The 20,312-nt window shown below is 39.1% G+C and overlaps 1 protein-coding gene across 1 annotated transcript; it reads left to right on the forward strand.

Moving 5' to 3' along the window:
• Window positions 1–12,751: 12,751 nt before the first annotated feature.
• Window positions 12,752–13,857, forward strand: Cpr100A (Cuticular protein 100A). The gene is made up of 3 exons (XM_065497485.1): window positions 12,752–12,882; window positions 12,939–13,179; window positions 13,238–13,857. Exons 1-3 carry the CDS (start codon window positions 12,871–12,873, stop codon window positions 13,687–13,689), a joined length of 705 nt encoding a protein of 234 aa, XP_065353557.1. The 5' UTR covers window positions 12,752–12,870; the 3' UTR covers window positions 13,690–13,857.
• The last annotated feature ends 6,455 nt before the right edge of the window (window positions 13,858–20,312 follow it).

A 20,312-nucleotide genomic window follows, 5' to 3' on the forward strand; every position in this document is an offset into this window, starting at 1 on the left:
TCTATTTTCCAGACCGTTACCTCGTCCTTATAATTCTTTATTCCGAGTGTATTGAGCGCGTCGAGAGTCACTTGCCGAGCATTGTTTAACTTTATCACTACACGCGGTGGATAATATATATACACGCACACATTTTATTCGCTGAGTGAATGGACACGCCAACTGCTCCGCTTGGACGCTGCTTTCAATTTGATACTTTTCTATATCCGATACTCCTCTCTGCGAGAAATTGATCCATTGTACCTATTTAACATTTGACAGTTGTAAAAATCTAAAATATCAAAATGTATAAATATGCAACAAATATTTCGCACTAAACCTCTCTTGTTGCTTTTTTAAGTTTAAATCTTTTTCTCAATAGGAGAAAATAAAATTCACGGCGCACTAGGCAATAAATCCCCTTGATTGTGCGGCAGTTATATAGCGTTTATAGGGCTTATAGCATCCTTCAAGGAGGCTCACGAAATATTTATTTTTCCTTCTAGAATTATTTCCGCGATGTTAAGTAGCAGTTTTTCACTCCTTACAAATAGCTCACATAAGATAGGAGAAAGGATGGATTTTTGACTTGGTTTAATTTTTGTGAGAGGAAGTTTCTATATCACATGGAGATTCGAGTTGCCGGGTTTGTTAATTTTCGTGTCTCTTTTCCCATAAAATTAATATGGTACTATAATAAGGAGATGAGTGTAGGTATGGTTCAATGATCAGTGGTTCAAAAATCTTTGCAGCTAATACTGTGGCTATGAATTTTGTTTTTGAGATAAAGCACTGCTGATCCGATGCCTAAAGGAGCCGAAACAGCTGCTGTATTACAAGAACGTAATTATTTTATATTATAATAAATTAATTTTTAAAATTTTTTCATCTTGTAATGCCTGTTTTGTTTGCTTGTGGGAGCAGCCATTTTAAAATCAGTAAAATATTAGAATAAATTAAGTAAAATTCCTCAGTGGAGATGCTTTATGTTCCACCTTCATCAATATGTTCTAATACGTTTTATCTTCTGTTATATTATTAAGCCACAATATTTTCAAAAGTATTCAATGTAATAACAGCTGCAGTTCCCGAGCAAAATTATATCGTTGAACACACTGATCGTTATGGATTTGCCATTTAAATCAAAAGTCACTTGCCTTTTAAACCGCATCAAGACTGCGGGGCAAAGTCGTTAAATCTTAAATGTAAACCGTGCGCGCGCGGCGAATTATTGATGCGAGTCGCGATACATGGTGGTATTTAAAAATCACTCGGGAATGAGGGTTATGCTGTTCAAATTTCAGCGCAGCCCCTGCTCGGCGTTTGTTACTCAAGGGGTCTGCGCACTTCTGCCGGACCTTATTATAGAGACCCAAGCGCACGCAGAGTTCAAGCGAGAGAAAAATAACAAAACGCAGTTGCAGATCTTGAGTGCCGCTTGCCGCTGGCATGGGCCTCGCCGCATTGTTTTCTCTATTTGATACTTTTCGCAACACACCATTCACTCGCTCTCAAAATAATAATGCATGGGGGCTAGACGAGCGCGTTAATTATATTTCCCATAATACGCAGCGGCGACAGGTAAATAATGCATCGAGTGGCTCACACACAACAGGCCACAGCTGTTCCCTATAATATGCATTGCACGCACGCAGTTGACCACCGGTGGAACAAAAAATAAAAATTTGATCCGCTGCTGCTCCACATCAAGTGTGCGTCCCTTTTCAACCTTTGATTTTTTTACACACGATCACAGGGGCATTTATAAATAGGGTTGAGCAATAAGCGCAATAATAATAATTTCCAGTCTTGCTTTACATTTTTTTTTAATATTGAACTTGCAGCAATGTGCATCAATTGACAAATTAAACTTGCGGCTCTAAAGAAATCCTTCAGTGATTTAAAAACTTCGGAGTCCCAATGTAGTGCGCTATATTTCATAAGAAAATACAACATGTAATCAGCAGGTCATCTGAAAAATTTATCTGTCAGTCAATACCTCTTCCTTTTCATTTCGTGGAACCCCCGCGTCGGTCGTTTGATTGAAGGGATTACTTTTTTTGAGAAGCTGCGCGCATATATACCTTTTTGACAAGATAACAAAAGATTTCGATTCTGAATTTCAGCTTCCTGTTGGTATGGCAAAACAGGATGAATGTGTTATGTGAACAATGAAAATTCAATCAGATTCTAAAAACGAGCAATGCTATTGAATCCTCAAATTGAAGATAAACACAGATGGCTTAAAATTGTTGACTCACAGGGGTATTTATAAATATAGGGTTGAGTAATAAGCGCGGATTTACAAAATAAAACTTCCTGATTCTTAATAATTTCCATTCTTGCTCTAAAGAAATCCTTCTGTGATTTAAAAACATTTTTATCACAGTTTCGGAGTCCCAATGTAGTGCGCCATATTTCATAAGAAAATCGATATGTAATCAGCGCAGATCATTTGAAAAATTTATCATATTTATCATACATAGGCGTACAAAGTATGATATATTATATGTTTGTGAGAGGAAGTTAAAATCAGCTTCCTCCTCCCTCATTGTCAGTGTGCAGCGAGCTGATTTTCAGTGTATCTGCGCAGAATGACCAAGAATATTCCAAATATTACATGTACAACTAAACACGTATTGCAATATTATTATAATTAAAAATTACTTACAGCTAAATCGTCAACTTTTGTGACGTCAAAAACTGATAGGGTGATTGAAAACTCTTTAAACTATCGCTGATGAAATCTGATCTTAAATTTCTTGTGAATAATTTAACAAACTAAGAGTGAGAGTCAATATGTCAAGAACAGGCAGCCGCCGCCACACCTCGGAAGCAGGTACGCCAGGCGGAAATCAATTGTGAAATGTAATTTTAACATCTTGTAGCATAAACCTTTGCATAGGGGGTTATTTCTAAACTGAATTTTTTCTCCGATTAATTAGGTTTCATAGTAAAAGTGAAGATTTACAGCAATTTGTGAAAAATATTTTTTTCCTCTATACATGAAATACGATCTAAAAATAAGGAAAAAGATGAAAAAATCCAGGCTGTTGCCGTTTAATGTTTGCATGCTAATCAAGAGGGGAGAATAATTTAAACTGTCGCTCTTTCATGTAAAATCAAGATTCATTTCACAATTTAGGGATTTTTCCTCAAAATTCACACACCATTGATTAATTTTTTAAATTGTTACTCTTATTTTCTCTCAATTTTTCTTTTAGTTATACATTTGTACCATTCTTACATTAATTGTAGAACAAATTTACATATAGCCAATAATTGATACAGTAAATAAATTGCTTACTCCAACAGAACAACTTACTAGTCAATAGTATGATAAATTGGTTCAGGAGCGTCATATTTGGATTCGGTACGATCATCTCGCTGCTCGACCAAGTCAGCGTTTGCAAAAGTTTTTCCATAAAGTGAATTCGTTTCAACTTCACAGTCATTTGAATTATTTTTCCTCCTTTTGCGAATGGAGAGTAATGCTGTTGCAATTACTATCATCAACAAACCAAGCATAGCAAACACACTTGCAGCTATCACTATGGCGATTTGATTGTTTTTCCCGTCATCTATCAATGCGTTGCAATGCGTCAAAAAAATTAACAAACTGTCATGGTCATTGACGATCATAGAACCTGAAAAGATGATTCGTTTCAATAAAGTTATCGGAAAATATTTAAAATTGTGCATATATACAAAACAAATAAAAAATACGCTTAAGGATCAAAGATACAGGTTGCTTATGACTTTTAGCAAAAAAAAAATTATTGTTCTCATTTTCAGCTCTCAACATTTTATTTTATTAAGATATGATGATACTCTGCCTATTTATTTAATTCCTTATAATACAATATTCATAAGAACAGAATTTCTGCAAAGCAAAAGCATCAACACTGACCCACCATAAGCGTTAAAATGATTAATGATTCCGTTTGACATAAGACTGACTTACAGACTATTAATAATAACGTACATACACACCTGTCTGTAGATCAGCAAGTTGTTTTTTATTTCTGCATTCTACATTGCAAAACGAATTGGTGCATCGACAACAGTTTGGATTTGTATCAGCAGGACTATGATTCATGCATTTAGTTGCAACATCCGCACACGAAATTGGGTCTTAAAAAATCGTTACTATGAATTTTTATTCGAGGAAGTAACCGGTAAATAACTCACGTGCATTATTTCCCTTTTTGCAGGTTTCCACACCAAAACACATTAATGATGGTTTTTCTGGTTTCACAAATTGGATTTGATTCCAAAGAACTAAATGGAGCATATTAAAAAAAGCTCGCATTATTGGAGCAATATTATATATAAATAACGGAACACACAAAACGTTGCTTTGTTGTTGACATGCAGCTTGCGATTGAAAAAAAATTGAATAATACGATTATCTCGTCAATACTTCCTTTCCCTTTGGTTTTCACTTCCAGAGTATGATAATAATTCGTGATTATATCCTCACACAAACATGTCGTCGAGTGAGATTTTGTTTATTCTCTCTTTTCAAAAAAAAAAATCACATATCCAACATAAAAACGACTTTGTTGGAGGTAAAAATTTTAGAATCGACACCTCTTCTGGCAAACACCGTTTTAAATCATTACTTGTGAGAGTTGAGTTGAATTGGGCCCATACAAGTACAAAAGTATGTTCAAATTAGTACTAATAATGCTATCACATCCGTCTTATATGTTTATATGTACATAACTTCAGAGAAAGTGTTGCAGAGCAGACTTTTAACGCGGGTGCTATAAACAAGAGATTATCCATAAAAAAGGGATATATAATGCACGTGAGTTATTTACCGGTTACTTATTCCTCGAATAAAAATTCATAGTAACGATTTTTTAAGACCCAATTTCGTGTGCGGATGTTGCAACTAAATGCATGAATCATAGTCCTGCTGATACAAATCCAAACTGTTGTCGATGCACCAATTCGTTTTGCAATGTAGAATGCAGAAATAAAAAACAACTTGCTGATCTACAGACAGGTGTGTATGTACGTTATTATTAATAGTCTGTAAGTCAGTCTTATGTCAAACGGAATCATTGATCATTTTAACGCTTATGGTGGGTCAGTGTTGATGCTTTTGCTTTGCAGAAATTCTGTTCTTATGAATATTGTATTATAAGTAATTAAATAAATAGGCAGAGTATTATCATATCTCAATAAAATAAAATGTTGAGAGCTGAAAATGAGAACAATAATATTTTTTGCTAAAAGTCATAAGCAACCTGTATCTTTGATCCTTAAGCGCATTTTTTATTTGTTTTGTATATAATGCACACTTTTAAATATTTTCCGATAACTTTATTGAAACGAATCATCTTTTCAGGTTCTATGATCGTCAATGACCATGACAGTTTGTTAATTTTTTTGACGCATTGCAACGCATTGATAGATGACGGGAAAAACAATCAAATCGCCATAGTGATAGCTGCAAGTGTGTTTGCTATGCTTGGTTTGTTGATGATAGTAATTGCAACAGCATTACTCTCCATTCGCAAAAGGAGGAAAAATAATTCAAATGACTGTGAAGTTGAAACGAATTCACTTTATGGAAAAACTTTTGCAAACGCTGACTTGGTCGAGCAGCGAGATGATCGTACCGAATCCAAATATGACGCTCCTGAATCCTGAACCAATTTATCATACTATTGTACTATTGACTAGTAAGTGCGAGCCATAGCCCTTTAGTGCACAGGCCCCCCTTCATTGGGCCTCCTCTACATCTTCGAGGTCGTCCTCTGTGACGCCTCTTCTACAATTTATCTTTTCCCAATCGCACTCTTGGTTTTTTGTCTATATTCAAGCGGAAATGCACATATTGTCCCATTTCAATTATTTTTGCCCGATTCCGCCGGTCATCCTCTTTTGTGAACCTGCAGCAGATTCCTCGTGTTCAGCGACCTGTGTATTACATTTAACATTGTGTTGTCAATGAATACCTTCGTGATTCTCTTCACGAAACCCGCGGCTGTCGTTTTTGATTGAAGGGGATTACTGATTTTGAGAAACTGCGCGTACCCTTTTGACAAGATACAAAACAAATAAGATTTTTTATATTTTAGCTTCCTGTTGGTATGGCAAAACAGGACGAATGTGTTAGGTCAACGAAAATAATAATAGGTGAAACGAAAATAAACACAGATGGCTTATAACCTTTGATAAGGTAAACACGTTAATCTTCTATTGATCCGAAAAAACACTATTATTTGCTGTTTATGAGTTATGGACTTCCAAATCTCGAATTTTGAAAACTTTCTACGGCTGTAAAAGCTTTTAAATGAATTATCTGGAAAATGTTTCGGATTGACAAAATTTTTCTAATTTAAACCATTTTTTGTAAGCTGGCTCATCGCATATTGCACCTGCTCGTTGGCTCGCATTGTTTAGTAATTATCAGAAATGTCAAAGCGATAGGAGATATATTTAATGAATAGCTCGTGGATCTAATATAATACTGGCTGCCCAAATGTGGGAGATGACAAAATGTGGTTAGTTTAGTGACTCGAAATGTTCAAGTATAGCTTGAATCTAAATCGTTCAAGATGCTACTGGTTCTGGGTCTCGTATGTTCACGAACTGCCCATCTTAGAAGAGATAAACCGATCAAAAGGTTAAAAGAATTGCAAAATTTAATTGTTCTCCTTTGTGCTGGAAGTTGAAAAAAGAGTAACGAGCTGTTAAACGCACACTCGGCGGCAGACGCGCTGATTTTACATTTGACAACTTGATCTGCGCGCCATATTCAACGCGATTAGCATTACAATGCAGCCGGGGGGCTGTGCGCGCTTGAAGGCTCGAGAGCAATTTGCGCCCCTAATGTGTGCGTGTGATTCAGGTCGGCTCGCCAGAAAGGCATGTCAAGTCAGGCCGGCTTGCACACATGCGGATGGGATGCATTGTGCTCGGATCGCGGCAGCTGCTGTCTTTTCAATTGACAAGCCAGAAGATTATCCTCAAAATTCAGTAACGTTTTGTCCATCTCTGTAGTTAATACAGTGCTGTGCTGACAATGCCGCGCCGTCAATCTAGTACGATCTTCCCTCTCGCTGGTATTGTTGTCGCGGTGTTTGACAGATGACAGCCACCCGAACGTTCTGGAAATGGCCGCCTATTCATCGTCCCAGGCCATTAACGTTCGCCTCGCCAATAAGGAACGCACACACGCACCACTTGGCCGCCCGCAAATTGACACCGCGATTTGAAAACAAGATGTAAAAACATGATTGCATTAGAAGCAAATGTGTTTGTGTCTTCGAACTATGGCACGATCTTTTTACAATTATCATGACCAGGAAAATGTGTTGGAAACGTGATGTATTATAGCTAAAAGCCAAAAAAATATTTGTGTAATAATGATAAAAATTTTAAGGATGAGCAATTTCAATTCATTTTAATATCAAAGTAGAAGTTAGATATTATTAAGATACGTATATGATTCTCTAAATAAAGCCAGTCAACCGCAGCTCAAGGCTAAAAAAATATTTGCGAAACTATGCGCATGTATATATACTATTTGTTAACATTCCGTTCGGCTATGTTTTTATATGTCACTGGTATATTTTGACAAATACCACCAGCAACATGCAAGTCATTCTATTTTATTTTTCTTTCAAAAATGAAGGGCATCAGATGTATCCCATAAATACACTTGCTCTCTTTTCAGGACCACATGGGAAAATTATTATTATTTTTCATTAACTGAGAGACCACGGAAGCTGCGCGTTCTAATTTTTATCTAAAGGCTCAGGAATTTTCAGTCGAAGGGGGTGAAAAAATGACATTTTTCTTCGCCTTTACAACTCCATTGCACAACACACCGAGAAGGATAATTTTATGGCTTGTGTCAGTTTTGTTGACAGAGAAGAACGCTGCCCTCAAATAGATGAAAATGTAATTTTAAATTGAATTCGTGCATCCTCTCCGCGATAACCACATAACATTTAAATTAAAACGTAGTCGCTGCTAATTCTTTTATCAACCACAAAAGTGATATTTCTCAGCGTGTGCCGATTGATAATAAATCAACCGGAATTTTTCGTTCTAAATATTAAAGGTTGTGTGGTGTTAACGATTTGAAATGATTTTTATTTTCACGCCTGAAAGTGCGATAATTACATCAAGTTGAGAGCAATATATTTTTTCGGTAATATGGGGCTGGCCAATAAAACAATTACGGCGTGACTAATTCAGGAGAGCAAAAACCGGTAGTGTGCGTGTTGTGGTTTCCGCAAAGGTGAACTGCTAATTTAAATAATAATGTAAAAGTTAAGCTGCGGCTGTTCTGCTGTTAAGACCTTGCTTGAGACTGTTCCTTTTTTTAAAAAATTTCAACGTATTATTTGCATTTATTAAACGCTCAACATGGTGTGAAACACACGGAAGCTGCGCGTTCTAATTATCATCTATAGGGCTCAGGAATACTAAACGGAAACTTAGTCAAGTATAATTTGAGTAAAAATGAGGTGGGTTTAAAATTAATACACAATATGTAAACGTATCTGATGGAAAATTTGAATTAAATTATTCGTTGGAAACGCACCGAGCTCGAGCTGACAACGAGCACGGTCAAAAAGAGGATTTACCAAATCCTTGCGGTAATTCACCACTGCAACATTATTTCCACTTGCAACAATTCCTCTGGCTAAATTTCAAGTATCAATGACCGGATAAAGTTTGCTTAAAAGGAAAGGATGATAGGTCCGCCAACCCTGACGTAAGCAAAAGAACTTAGCCCCTAAAATCCCTGTAAAACGGCGGCTTCTCTTTTTACGGCAGCCACCTTCCAAAGCCGTGCCCTTGCTCCACATCATTGATGACAAAAAATATATAAGAAAAATGCATTTCCGTGTGCCTCATTTGAATCAAAGGGAATCAAATTCCAAAATGTCCCGTGAATTTTTTTTTCGAAATAAGGTATGCACTTACGAATTATATAAATAACATGGTTTTGGGACAAATATTTGCGGCTATTAATAAGTGCAGTGTTATAATTTTTTTAAGAACTGGGCGTGCAATATTTTATTCACCCTTAGACACTTATCTTTTGAGACTAGATACCTTTCAACTAGGAAAGTTTCGATTATTTGTTGTTGACTTTCAATACAAAATCGACATAGCTGCCGTCAACGTGAAAAATGATTTTTCAACAGTCAACAACGCAGAAACATAAAAAGATTGAAAAGCCGCCTAGTTGTTGCTGAAAGACGTACATAGGATTCACGGTCGGGCGATGATGAAATAGACCCATTATGTCTAGCACATATTGGAGATAAGTACAATTGGTCATCTTCAACGTCATTTTATTGTGCGCGTATCCATTGATGCGGAAGGGCCCTGTAAAAACATAATAGAAAAGCCAGGTTGGCCTAATCCCCTCTCCCAGAATTTCCACGGGATGGCCTCCGAGAGAATAATAACCTCACTCGCAAAGTGTCACCCCGAAACTTTCAATTCTTGGCCATGGCAAAGGTCAGAGAAGCTTTCAGTCAGTGAGTCACATCACAAGCAACCTGAACGAGAGCTGCCTGGACCGCCTTTGAAGCGATGGGAGCGAGATTAATTACGCGGCTGGCTCGTTCCGACTAGCCCCGATCGTGACCGCAATCGCAAAGTCGGCTTTGCCGCAAAAAAATAAAATAATGCAGACTGCTTCATTCTGCGAACGATTTTTGCTGCGCGACGGATGCTATCTGAGCTGTAATTTATCGCGATCGAACAGCGACGAGCACTCCTCTCCACTTCTCCAGCGGGAGATTTTTCTTTTTTCGTTGCAACTGTGTAGGCATCCTGCTTGGCGCGTGTGTTTTGTGGTTGTCTATCATACCAGATAGTTCCGCCATCCTGCTTACTCACGTGGTTATTAAATTAAAAGAGTTTTTTTTCTAAATTAATTCTTCGTTGGTGTGCAGAAGAATTGGATTAATATTCATCAATAAATTCCTCGTTCTAATCATTCAATAAAAGAAATAGTAACCAATCAATTAAAATTCAGTTAGAATAATTCCAGTATTGATTTCTGTTACACGTGTTAAGTTCGACAAATCTAATTTAGAATATATCAGAGAGCTCTAATTTTATATTTAAATATAAGCAAAAATTTCAATAATTAACTGAAAACTTTTATGGCTTTCAATCCGTTATGATAAAGCAAACAGTAAAATTTTGAAAGTGCACTAATTTAATTACGGATTATCACTGAGTGACAACATTCATTCCGTTTCTTTTTATTTCAAATTAATAGAAAAATAAGTGTGACAGATTACACGCAAGAGTTGAGAAGCATTGTTTAAATGGGCGGCAGGTTGCGTTAAGCGCGTGGAAGGAAATCCGGTTTTTTCTTTCGATCTGAACCCTTTCTCCACACGTCAGCCGCCATTAGGAAAACAAATGAAAATATCCCCATTAACGCAATTGCCTCGATAGAGAAAAATGAAATGCAAAGCTGCTGCTGGCGCGTCGCACTCGACTGATTTCACGGAATCTGCCTTTTACATGCGCTGATATAGGCTGGAGACGCGTGTTGCATAAGCGGGCTGACCGTGCCTGCGCGCATAATGAGCAAGTGTGTGTGTGTGTGTGTGTGTGCTGTGTTTGTATACAGAGGCTGCTGTAAATATGGGATCACGCAGGCGGCGGGTGGCCCCGCGAAGAAAGTGCATTTCTCCCGCGATTCTGCAACAAGTAGTGCGCGCGATTGCTCAACACTGACCGGACGTGATCTGATGATTAATCGGATTGGTTATCAAAACGCAGGTTGATTCGTCGCGGTGCGCCTTTTAATTTATCACGAGAGCCGCTCTGCTCTGCTTATCTCAGCTGCATCTCGAGGGCGTGCTTTCGCCATTATAATTGTTAATTTCATGCAAATAGCAGTCAGACGACATTTTATAAATGTGTACGTCGGCTCGATGCACAGGCTGTTATAAATCTCGCCTAAGGCCGAGCATAAATAAACGAGATCTGTCTCTTCGCAAATTAGAGAAGATCTTCTCGTTCGTGAGTGAAATTAAAGAGCTTAACTAACGAACTGCTGACGCTGAATAAATTAAGTTCACGTGTAAAAAGTGACAATGAGTATATATATATTAACACAAATTATAGGTATAGAATAAAATGTAGTTGATGCCCTAGTTTTCAATTTTAACAGTCACTCATCCCATCATTGACCCGTTGGCACTATCCATACATTCTCTGAATTCATTATGTAAAATCGCGACTTCTCAAGCCAAGCTGTTGGGCGGTGCTCTTCTGATGAGCACAAGTTCAATCAATCGCAATGACATTAGTAAATAAAACACCCTTGGCCTCGTTAGAGAAACTACGTGTATCATAAACACATTTTGTTACAAATTAAATTAGATTCATTTCCTTTGACTATTTGGCTGCCTTAAATTAGCTAATGTCCCATATTCTCCTCGCAAAACAAAATATATATTATATAATATTTTGGGATAACATTCCATATTGATAACATCCACATTCCCGAATTTCGTTAAGAAGCTGCTTAATGATAATTAAAAAGTTCCAAAAGTTCAAATAAAAATTCATGATTTTCGGTTTGGTCTTGTTTGAGGGCTATGCGTTTCGACGCCTACAGAAAGCTATTACATCATCAGATTTTCTCTAATTTGAAATTTAAGAAAACAATGCTCCTGAGAACAACAATACTATAAGGATGATAGACACCATTTTGGATTTGGAACCTAGTTTCTCGCCATTCACAAACAATAGCAAAGTAGCTACGATCTAACTAAGTCGGCTGTCGTACCCTGTGTCTACTAACCTTTCACAATACCATCAAAACAAAATATTGTGTAGGTGAAATTTAAGTAAACAATGCTCCTGAGGACTTGCTTCAATGCGCCCACACGTTATTTGTTTTTATGGTATTATTGTTCTCAGGAGCATTGTGTTAAATTTCAAATTAGTAAAGATCTCCATCATGGCGTTGAAACGATTTTCTTTAAATATGAAGTCACTATAGATTAACCGAAAACCTAGATTTTCATTTGAAGATGTCGTCTTGTGGCGAAACCACATTGATGAGTTTTTATATATTTAATAGTTATTTTCTCTTCAACGTTAGTTTTGCAATCTAAATATATAACTTCTGGCACTTAATACAATAGGATTAATGTTTCTCATTATCAAAGCAAACCAATATGAGGTCCTGCCTATATCGTGTGTTGAATTGAAAATTATTGGTTGATTGTCAAGAAAATACCAGCCTCTGTTCTCTGTATGTACAACCTTTGCATTACTAAAAATTAATATCATTTAAAAATAGCCTGTGACTGTATTGATTTTTAAACAGACTACAAAATTAAAGTGATGTAACATTTTTGGTTGTTTAAGAGTAAAAACAATTTAGTGACTCTGCTGAAAAAATTCTCCCACAGAATTAACCAGTTGAAATCGCGTGCGTGTTTTTATTTCCTAGTATATTAGACAAAAAAATCTCCCATATTATTGACCACTTAACTATTTAATCGCCGAATGAATCTCACGCAGCGGTAGAGAAGCAAAAACGAGGAAGCGTGCTATTTTCAAGATGCGGAGCGACCTTGAGGGAAGATCGAATTTTATGTGTTTATTGTGAGAGTGTGTTTTCTGAGTGAGCTGGTGCAAGCAAAACAGAAGCCCAAGACTTCCTCTGGAGTGGCGACAAGGCAAAAGTCTAAATCGCCTCCTCCTCCTCCTCCCCCCGCGGCGCACGCAAAATCCTACGCTAGGTGCGCGGCACTGGCCGTCGCGCCGCCCTGCTTCCGCCACAGCCGTGGCGGTGGTCACATATAAAAGGGCAGCTCGCCTCTCTACTACCACTGCTCTCCCGGCCTCTTCCTCGAGCTCAGACACGTCATGCTCCGATTTGTGAGTGTGCGGAAGGCTCGTGTTCGATCCGTATCTAACTGATTTTGCCCCCACAGGTGGTGCTCGCAGCCCTGGCGGCCGTGGCCGCGGCCCAGCATGGCCAGTACGTGCCAAGCAAGCAGGCGGCCATCCTCAGCGAGGCTCGCTACCTCAGCGGAAACGGAAACTTCGGTGCCGCTTACACGCAGGAGGATGGAACCGACTTCAAGGAAGAGACCGACGCCGACGGCACCCGCCGTGGCTCCTACAGCTACATCGATCCCAACGGCCAGCGCCGCACCATCTCCTACACCGCCGGTACGAGTTTCCCCGTTGAATTTCCTGTTCAAAAATTTTAATCAATTCGTCTCCGCAGGCAAGGACGGATTCAAGGCTACCGGAGACCACATCCCCGTCGCCCCTAAGGCCGCCAAGTCCGTTGCCCCCCAGCCTCAGTACCAGCCCCAGCCCCAGTACCAGCCTCAGCAGTACCAGGCGCAGCCCCAGTACCAGGCACAGCCCCAGTACCAGGAGCACCAGTGGGACCAGTCCGGCCAGTACAACCCCCCTGCCAACGAGGAATGGAGCCAGCAGCCCGCCGGCGTGCAGAATGCACCCGCTTTCAACGCCAAGCACATCACCGACCCTCTGTGGAATGCCCACACCCAGCCCCATTGGGCCCAGCAGGCGCAGCAGCCCCAGAGGAGCCTGAACGCCATCCCCGACTACGAGACCACCCCCACCCCCAACAGGCACTTCCACCCTCCTGGCAAGCTCAGCCTGAGCAGGAGCAACGACGGATTCAGCTACACCTTCAACAAGAACTAAAAACATCTTTCTCCATTATTCTCTTGCTGTTCCTATGCAGGACTATATAAAAATGTGTTATAAGTAGTTGAGGCCTGTGTGGATGGGCGATGACTGAAAGCGCGCGTGTACATAAAATATTTTTGACGTCACTATAGAGTGAAAATAAAAAATAATTTACAAACAGAACTTCCACGAATTTCATTAGCCAAAAGTGACCCCATTGACGTACCGATTCTTATTATTATGTAAGAAAAACGTGCCGCGCGCGATTATCGCTTGGCAGCGGTGCGCGGCGGCGGTGAAATCTCGACGGTCGCTCGATGGCGTGCAGCAGACGGGGGCGACCTTGTTTCACCTGCGTCAGGGCGTGGTGGTTACCTTGCCCAGGGCGTGTGCCGCATCAGACGTTGCACCAGCAAGGTCACGCGCCGGCCGAGGGCGCGCCCCGGAAGAAAGACCCTCGCCTGCGCCCAATTCCTCTGATAGAGGAAGCTGGAGAGATAATCTGATCTCTTTTTCATCTGAGCGGCCGTTCAAGTCTCCGCGCGCGCACAACAATGACAATGCAGAAATCGTGACAAGGGCCTGCTTGACAAGCTGCAATCTTCTCGGCCGCGGCAAATCGCAACTCTGTGCCTCGTGCTTCTCCTCTCAACTCATTGTTCTTCGCTCTTTGCATGCAGATCAGGTTGAAAATTTAAAGCAAAAAATAGCGGACGCGGTGTATACTAATTGCTTTATCTTGAGGAACTTTTTTAGTGTTTGTAATTTTTCCTCGCGGTCGAAAAATAACTTACTATTGTTATATACACTAATTCAAACAACCGCTACAAAAATTAACACAAGAAATGAGCATGAGGCATGAGTGATATATCATAGCAATTTGACTTGTAAGGCTTTAAATTTAGTTGTAATCAAAACAAAAAAATGTTTTGTTGTGTTCTGGATGTGAGGATGTATGGGGCATAGTTGCTCTGCTGATCCGCAATAAAAATTACTTTGAACCTAATTTCTCCTACAAGAAGTTCAGAGCTGACGAGAGCACTAAAATTGAAAACAGATTTCTGACACTCTCACATAAAATATCAACCTTTAATTAGTTCTCGACCGTCATTAGAAACTTGAAACTGCATATAACATAAAACGAATCTCAGCATAAACAACAAAGTATAATTCAAATTCATAAATCAGAAAATTTAAAAATGGAATTGAAGGAGAATTTAAACAAAAATAGCAGGAATCGTATATCTAGAAGAGCAATAAAAATACCGAATTTTTCCTGGAACATTATCAGCTTTGTGAAAAAAACTGAAAGTTTAAATTTTGTTCGGCGGATTTAAGAAATTATTTTCAAGCACCTTGATCTCATTTGCAAATATGCAGATTAGATGAAAATAAATCACTGTATATATCAGGTAGAATAATGCAAATCCAAGCCAGTCTACCAGCAGTTAACTAATTCCACATTCTCGATTTAGCATCTTTCAAGCAAGAGTTGCGAAAGGACGTAAATACATTTTCACTTTAACTAAGTGTTCCTGCAGTGCGTACATTATAGCAAACGCCGCGGCTAATAGCCATAGGCCATAAAACAGAAGCGAGATATTCCGGCGCGTCTCGCGCGTCTCGTCTCGCGGCGTAAAGCGGCGACAAAAACGATCCACGCAGCTAATAGCCGCGCGCGTTGTGTAAACAAGTAGCCTGCGAGCTGCAATGAGACGCTTTTAACCGAAGCACCTGTCTGAATTTTTACGAGACGCACACAAGAACATATCAACCCGTTCCTCAACTTTTTGCTCGGCTGGCCGCTGAGAATGAATGCCAATATATTTCGCTGCTCTCGCCGAGAATGGATGGAGAGAAACGCGCGCTCGGATGAGGCCGGCGGAGGGACCTGAAAGCCGAAAATTATGTTTTTTAAAACCATGTTCGCGACGATGTAAACAGCGAAAAAAAATGATGCGACGCTTTGTGTAATTTAATAATTCCCGCGTGCGGCACGTAGTGCGAAGCGGGTGATAAATATTTATGGCTGCAGTTCGTTTTCTTTTAGTTTTTTATTTTATTTTCTCCTCCATTCGCCGCTTCATTGAACCAGTTTGCTCTATCTCGTTGGGTATTGAAATCACATTAACGCTATCAATCATGAAAGCGCAACTCTAATTGTATAATTACACGTGCCGTCAAATAAAAGGGCGCAATTATACGCGCGACTTGGCGATGAATTATTGTCGTCGAGCAGTGAGAGAAACAGCGGAACATTGCTATAATATGCGTTTGTTTGCCTTTCTTTTGACAGAGAACAAACGCCGATTGCGAAAGAGGTGCAAGAAGCATTAAATATCGCGGCAGTTCTGCGAGAAACTCGCGCGACTCTGTTATTATATTATATTATAAGCCAGCATCTTGAGAATTTCAGTCGTTATTGTCTCTCTGTTGCAGAGCCAGAACCTCCGTTCGAGCGGGCCGTACTTGATTGATTGCTCGCAATTTGTTTATTACAGTTTTGCAGCTTCATCAACACGAGTCAAATGTTAATTATATATTAATTTAGAGCGATAAATTTGCATGGAGGCGTTGGAAGTGAAATGTTTGGCAGTAAATTGAAAATTAATTATTGGTGGGCCTTTGTGGAGCTGATTGTGAGTGAGACAAATGATGAAATGACGTTTTTCTCCTTCTAATCCGTGAAGAGCGAATCTCTCAGAAAGACATAAAGCGATGAATAGAAGTGTTTTGCTCCCGGGAATAAAAGCTAGTCTAAGAAATACGATACAGCTTTTGGATTTAGAATTAAAAAGACAGGGGATGTATTAGCTCAGCAGGATATGTCGTTACAACAAAATTCCGGTGTCGATTCGAAATGTGGAGCAGCAGGAGTTTGAAAGAAATCATTTGCGTACTGAAATAAAATTTACAATATGAATGAACTTCCATATTTTAAATGTGATGATATATGTTTAGTATTTGATTTAAATATTCATGTTTTTGGCATTTTTGCATATGTTTGGACAGCACTGGGCGATGCTACAACGGTGTACCGAAGATATACGCAAATAAAGTATAAATTCCGATTCCAATTCTAGTCTTCAACGTTTGGTCAGACGTGGTTTTACATAATTTTTGGGGATATTATTTGTTCCAGGGCACATGCGCTACTGCCCAATTTTTCATGGCACAAAATTTATACACACATACGAATCACTATAAATTTACATATTTGTTGTGAAACCCGTGAATTTTATATCGACAGAATATGTCTTGCTTCAAAGTGACAATCAACCTCTAACAACCACATTTCTCATGGCAGGCGCGATGTTTACTTTATTTTTCGGAATTGAAAATAAATGTTTCATAAATGTGAAGTTTTGTGTAGCAAATATTTGTTGCTTATATAATGATTTAACCCTCGTGGTCATGGGGAATTGTACAAACCCCTCCTTATTGTTTGTTTACACCTTTTCAGTGATAAAATTCAACAGGAAATATTTATAAATAAAATAGAGGAATCTTTCAAAACATTTAACCACAAAAGAGTTGCATCCATATGTGTATACTTGTTTACATATAGTCCTAAAAAAACAAAATCCAGTCCTGAAATTCGAAAAATTCTTTCTCATTTTATCACAAAACACTAAACCAAAAGTCGATAGCTCACATCAGGGTCGCCCAGAATAAACAAAAATAGTCATTGTGTAATTCCCGAACAATAATCATGGAGCTATAATGCAAGAAATGTGCCAGGAAAAGTTTCAAAGTAATGCGGGCATTACATATAAGGCATTATCCATGCTCGGTTTAATTCCGTTCACCCTGGATTCACACCGTCAAAATAAGGCATCGCAGTCGGAATGCAACGCAGTCGTCAGACCTCCGGGATTGACTGTCCATTGAGATTTGGAATTTAGCCTACATGATTGAATGAGTCTGAAGGGAGACCCCACAGTGCGGGTGAAACGAAGTCATTCAAAGATCAATAAGTCTATTTTATTGTGAGAGAAGCCACGGAAAAAAGGTTGGTGTGGTTGAGATGACTCATGTAGCATAATGCGTAGCGAGCTTCTGTTGCGATGTATGGACGATGCTGTCAATTTTCTTTCTAATATACCACCACACTACGGCCGTGCCATCCTTTTGGCACCTGACACAAAACGTTGGCCCTATATATATTCTCTACGTCATTATTCGTCTGGCTTATATTTTGGCGCACGTGCCTTGTTGCCTGCCTAGACTTCTTGATTATATTAACAATGCTTGAAATAAATTCTATCGATTTTGCGCTTGACTGTTCTGTTTTAGTCTTCTTCTTAATTTAAGATTTTGTATTCGGCCCTACAACTCAGCAAGGCTCCGTTTATGGCTTAGTGTACGACTATAAAGAGGCTCAGTGTGTCGGAATCAAACGATAATTATTATTATTTTCAACGTGGTAGAGTGGAGTCGAAGCGCGATTTCGCGTTACGCGACAACATGTGTGTCTGTACGATATGGAAATCACGCGGGCGAATGAAATAAAACTTGGCTCTGGATGTTATGTACATATATTTCATACGCACATAATCATTATTAATGCGCACGTACGAACGCATTAATGTTGTTCTTACAGCGGCATCCATGCAGGCTGCAAACTCTGCTTTCTACTCGTCCGCGCGACTCGGACTTGCGGAGGACTCGTCCGCGCAGCGCACACGCATACGGCACTTAATTGGAAAATGGCTCAATAAATAAATATTATTGCAAGCATTGGTGCAATTGGGTGTCGAAAGGCTGAATGGACGGACGCGGTCAATGAGTCTCTCATCGGCTAATTGCTTGTTCGCAAGCGGCAGACACACGACTAAAAGGGTGTAATGAGAGCAAAAGTCGATACGTGATCAAAACACGAGAGCGCGGCCACTTTTAATTGGCCGCTGTCCAGCAGCCAATACCCACTTAGCAAGGACGATCGATGATTCTGAGCGAAATGTATGCACACTTTGTGTATTATACGATCGCGTTTTCATAACAAGCGACTTCATTAGTGCCGCCTGCCTTTTTGTCTCGAATTTACTGCAGCAGTTGATTTGAACGAGCCAAGGCTGGGTTTTCAAAGTGCGTGTAGGACCATCTCACTTTGACTCGCCTTGAAGCACTCCTCCGATCTGGTGGCGATTTATATTTATGGCATTCGGGCCTAGTGAGTGGACGAGTTTGAATTTATTAACTAGAAGCAATAAATAACACTCCCGAATTATTCGACTGGCTCATTTATGTGCGTGTTTTATGGACTGTCGACTGCTAACGCGAACTTTGTTGTTTCCTTTATCGTTTTTCTTCTCTTGGCCGTGCCAGTTGAGAAGTACACAAGCAATTTCTCATTCTGTTCACCGACAGTACTTTTGGAATGGCCGTACAAGCGTACATAGATCTGCGCAGGGAAGGTGTTAAATTGTTGAGTAGATTTGCGGTATTGGCTAACTTAATTAGTTTTTCGTGGAATTTTGTACGCAGAAATCGACTAAGATGACTTCAATGGGATTGAAAAGCAAAAATTTATAAATTTTGTAGCAAACCCGTTAGTCAAATGTGATAAACAAACAGTTAATGCGTTGCTATTAAATTATTAGTTTTGATATGTTTATTAAACACAGACTTGCACAAATAATCTTGCTTTGATTTGAGACAAAGGCTAAATAAGTATTCCGCTTTTCAGTGCGAAGAAAGTGGTAAGAATGTATTTTCTTAACACAGAAGTGGCAAAAAGTTTCGTAAAGGCTTTTTTTCTAACTAAGAGTATAGTTCGTTCTTGCTTTTACACGAATCATATGGATGAAGTTAATCTGACTGCATGTTGCAATACAAAATTAATTTATAAATTTAAAATTGTTTCTTAAATTTTAATAAAAGTCATGCGCGGAAAATAGAATGTTTTCAATTTGCTTATTGTCAAGTGTTAAAAATTTTAATATAAGATGAAGGGTAGCGCTCACTTTTGTATTTTCTCCCGAAATGATAATTTGGAATTTGTTTGAAAGGTCCGGCAATTTACCGAAAAGGATTTTTTCTTAAACAGATTTGTACGTATTATCCGACATTCCAATTTCCAACAAAAATAAGTTAAAATTTTGCACATATAGATATTTGGGAGATGAAGAGGGATGAAGACCGATGAATTCAGATGAAGAATTTTGTTGGTGTATTGGTTACAGTTGCAAATCCGATCGGACACTTAATCAAGTACAAGAACTGAAATGGTTTTACAATAATAAGTGATAAATTCTTTTGTTAACTGATGGTTGGACTCACCCCTTTGAATCGGGTTCTGCACAATTAAACAAATCACGTCAGCACCGTGTGGCTGACGGACGAAAACTGAATTCTTATTTTAAAATCATCTTTCTGCTGTTAAAAAATAATGCAAAATTACAATAATTCAAACTGCCGACAATTGTTGGCTTCCAACAAAAAGCAGGACCGCGTTGTTGTACCGCTGCAGATATCACCACGAATGGACACGCACCATATATATAAAAGCTGGATCTCAGGAGACTTTTCACTCTCATTGAATTAAGAGTCGATCCGATTTGAATTCAAGAGAAAGAGTTAAGAGAGACACTTCCGTCACGATCAGTAGATTATTCAAAAATGCAGACCGCTATTGA

This window comes from Cloeon dipterum, chromosome 1 (assembly GCF_949628265.1).
Source record: "Cloeon dipterum chromosome 1, ieCloDipt1.1, whole genome shotgun sequence".
In the NCBI taxonomy this organism is placed as follows: domain Eukaryota; kingdom Metazoa; phylum Arthropoda; class Insecta; order Ephemeroptera; family Baetidae; genus Cloeon; species Cloeon dipterum.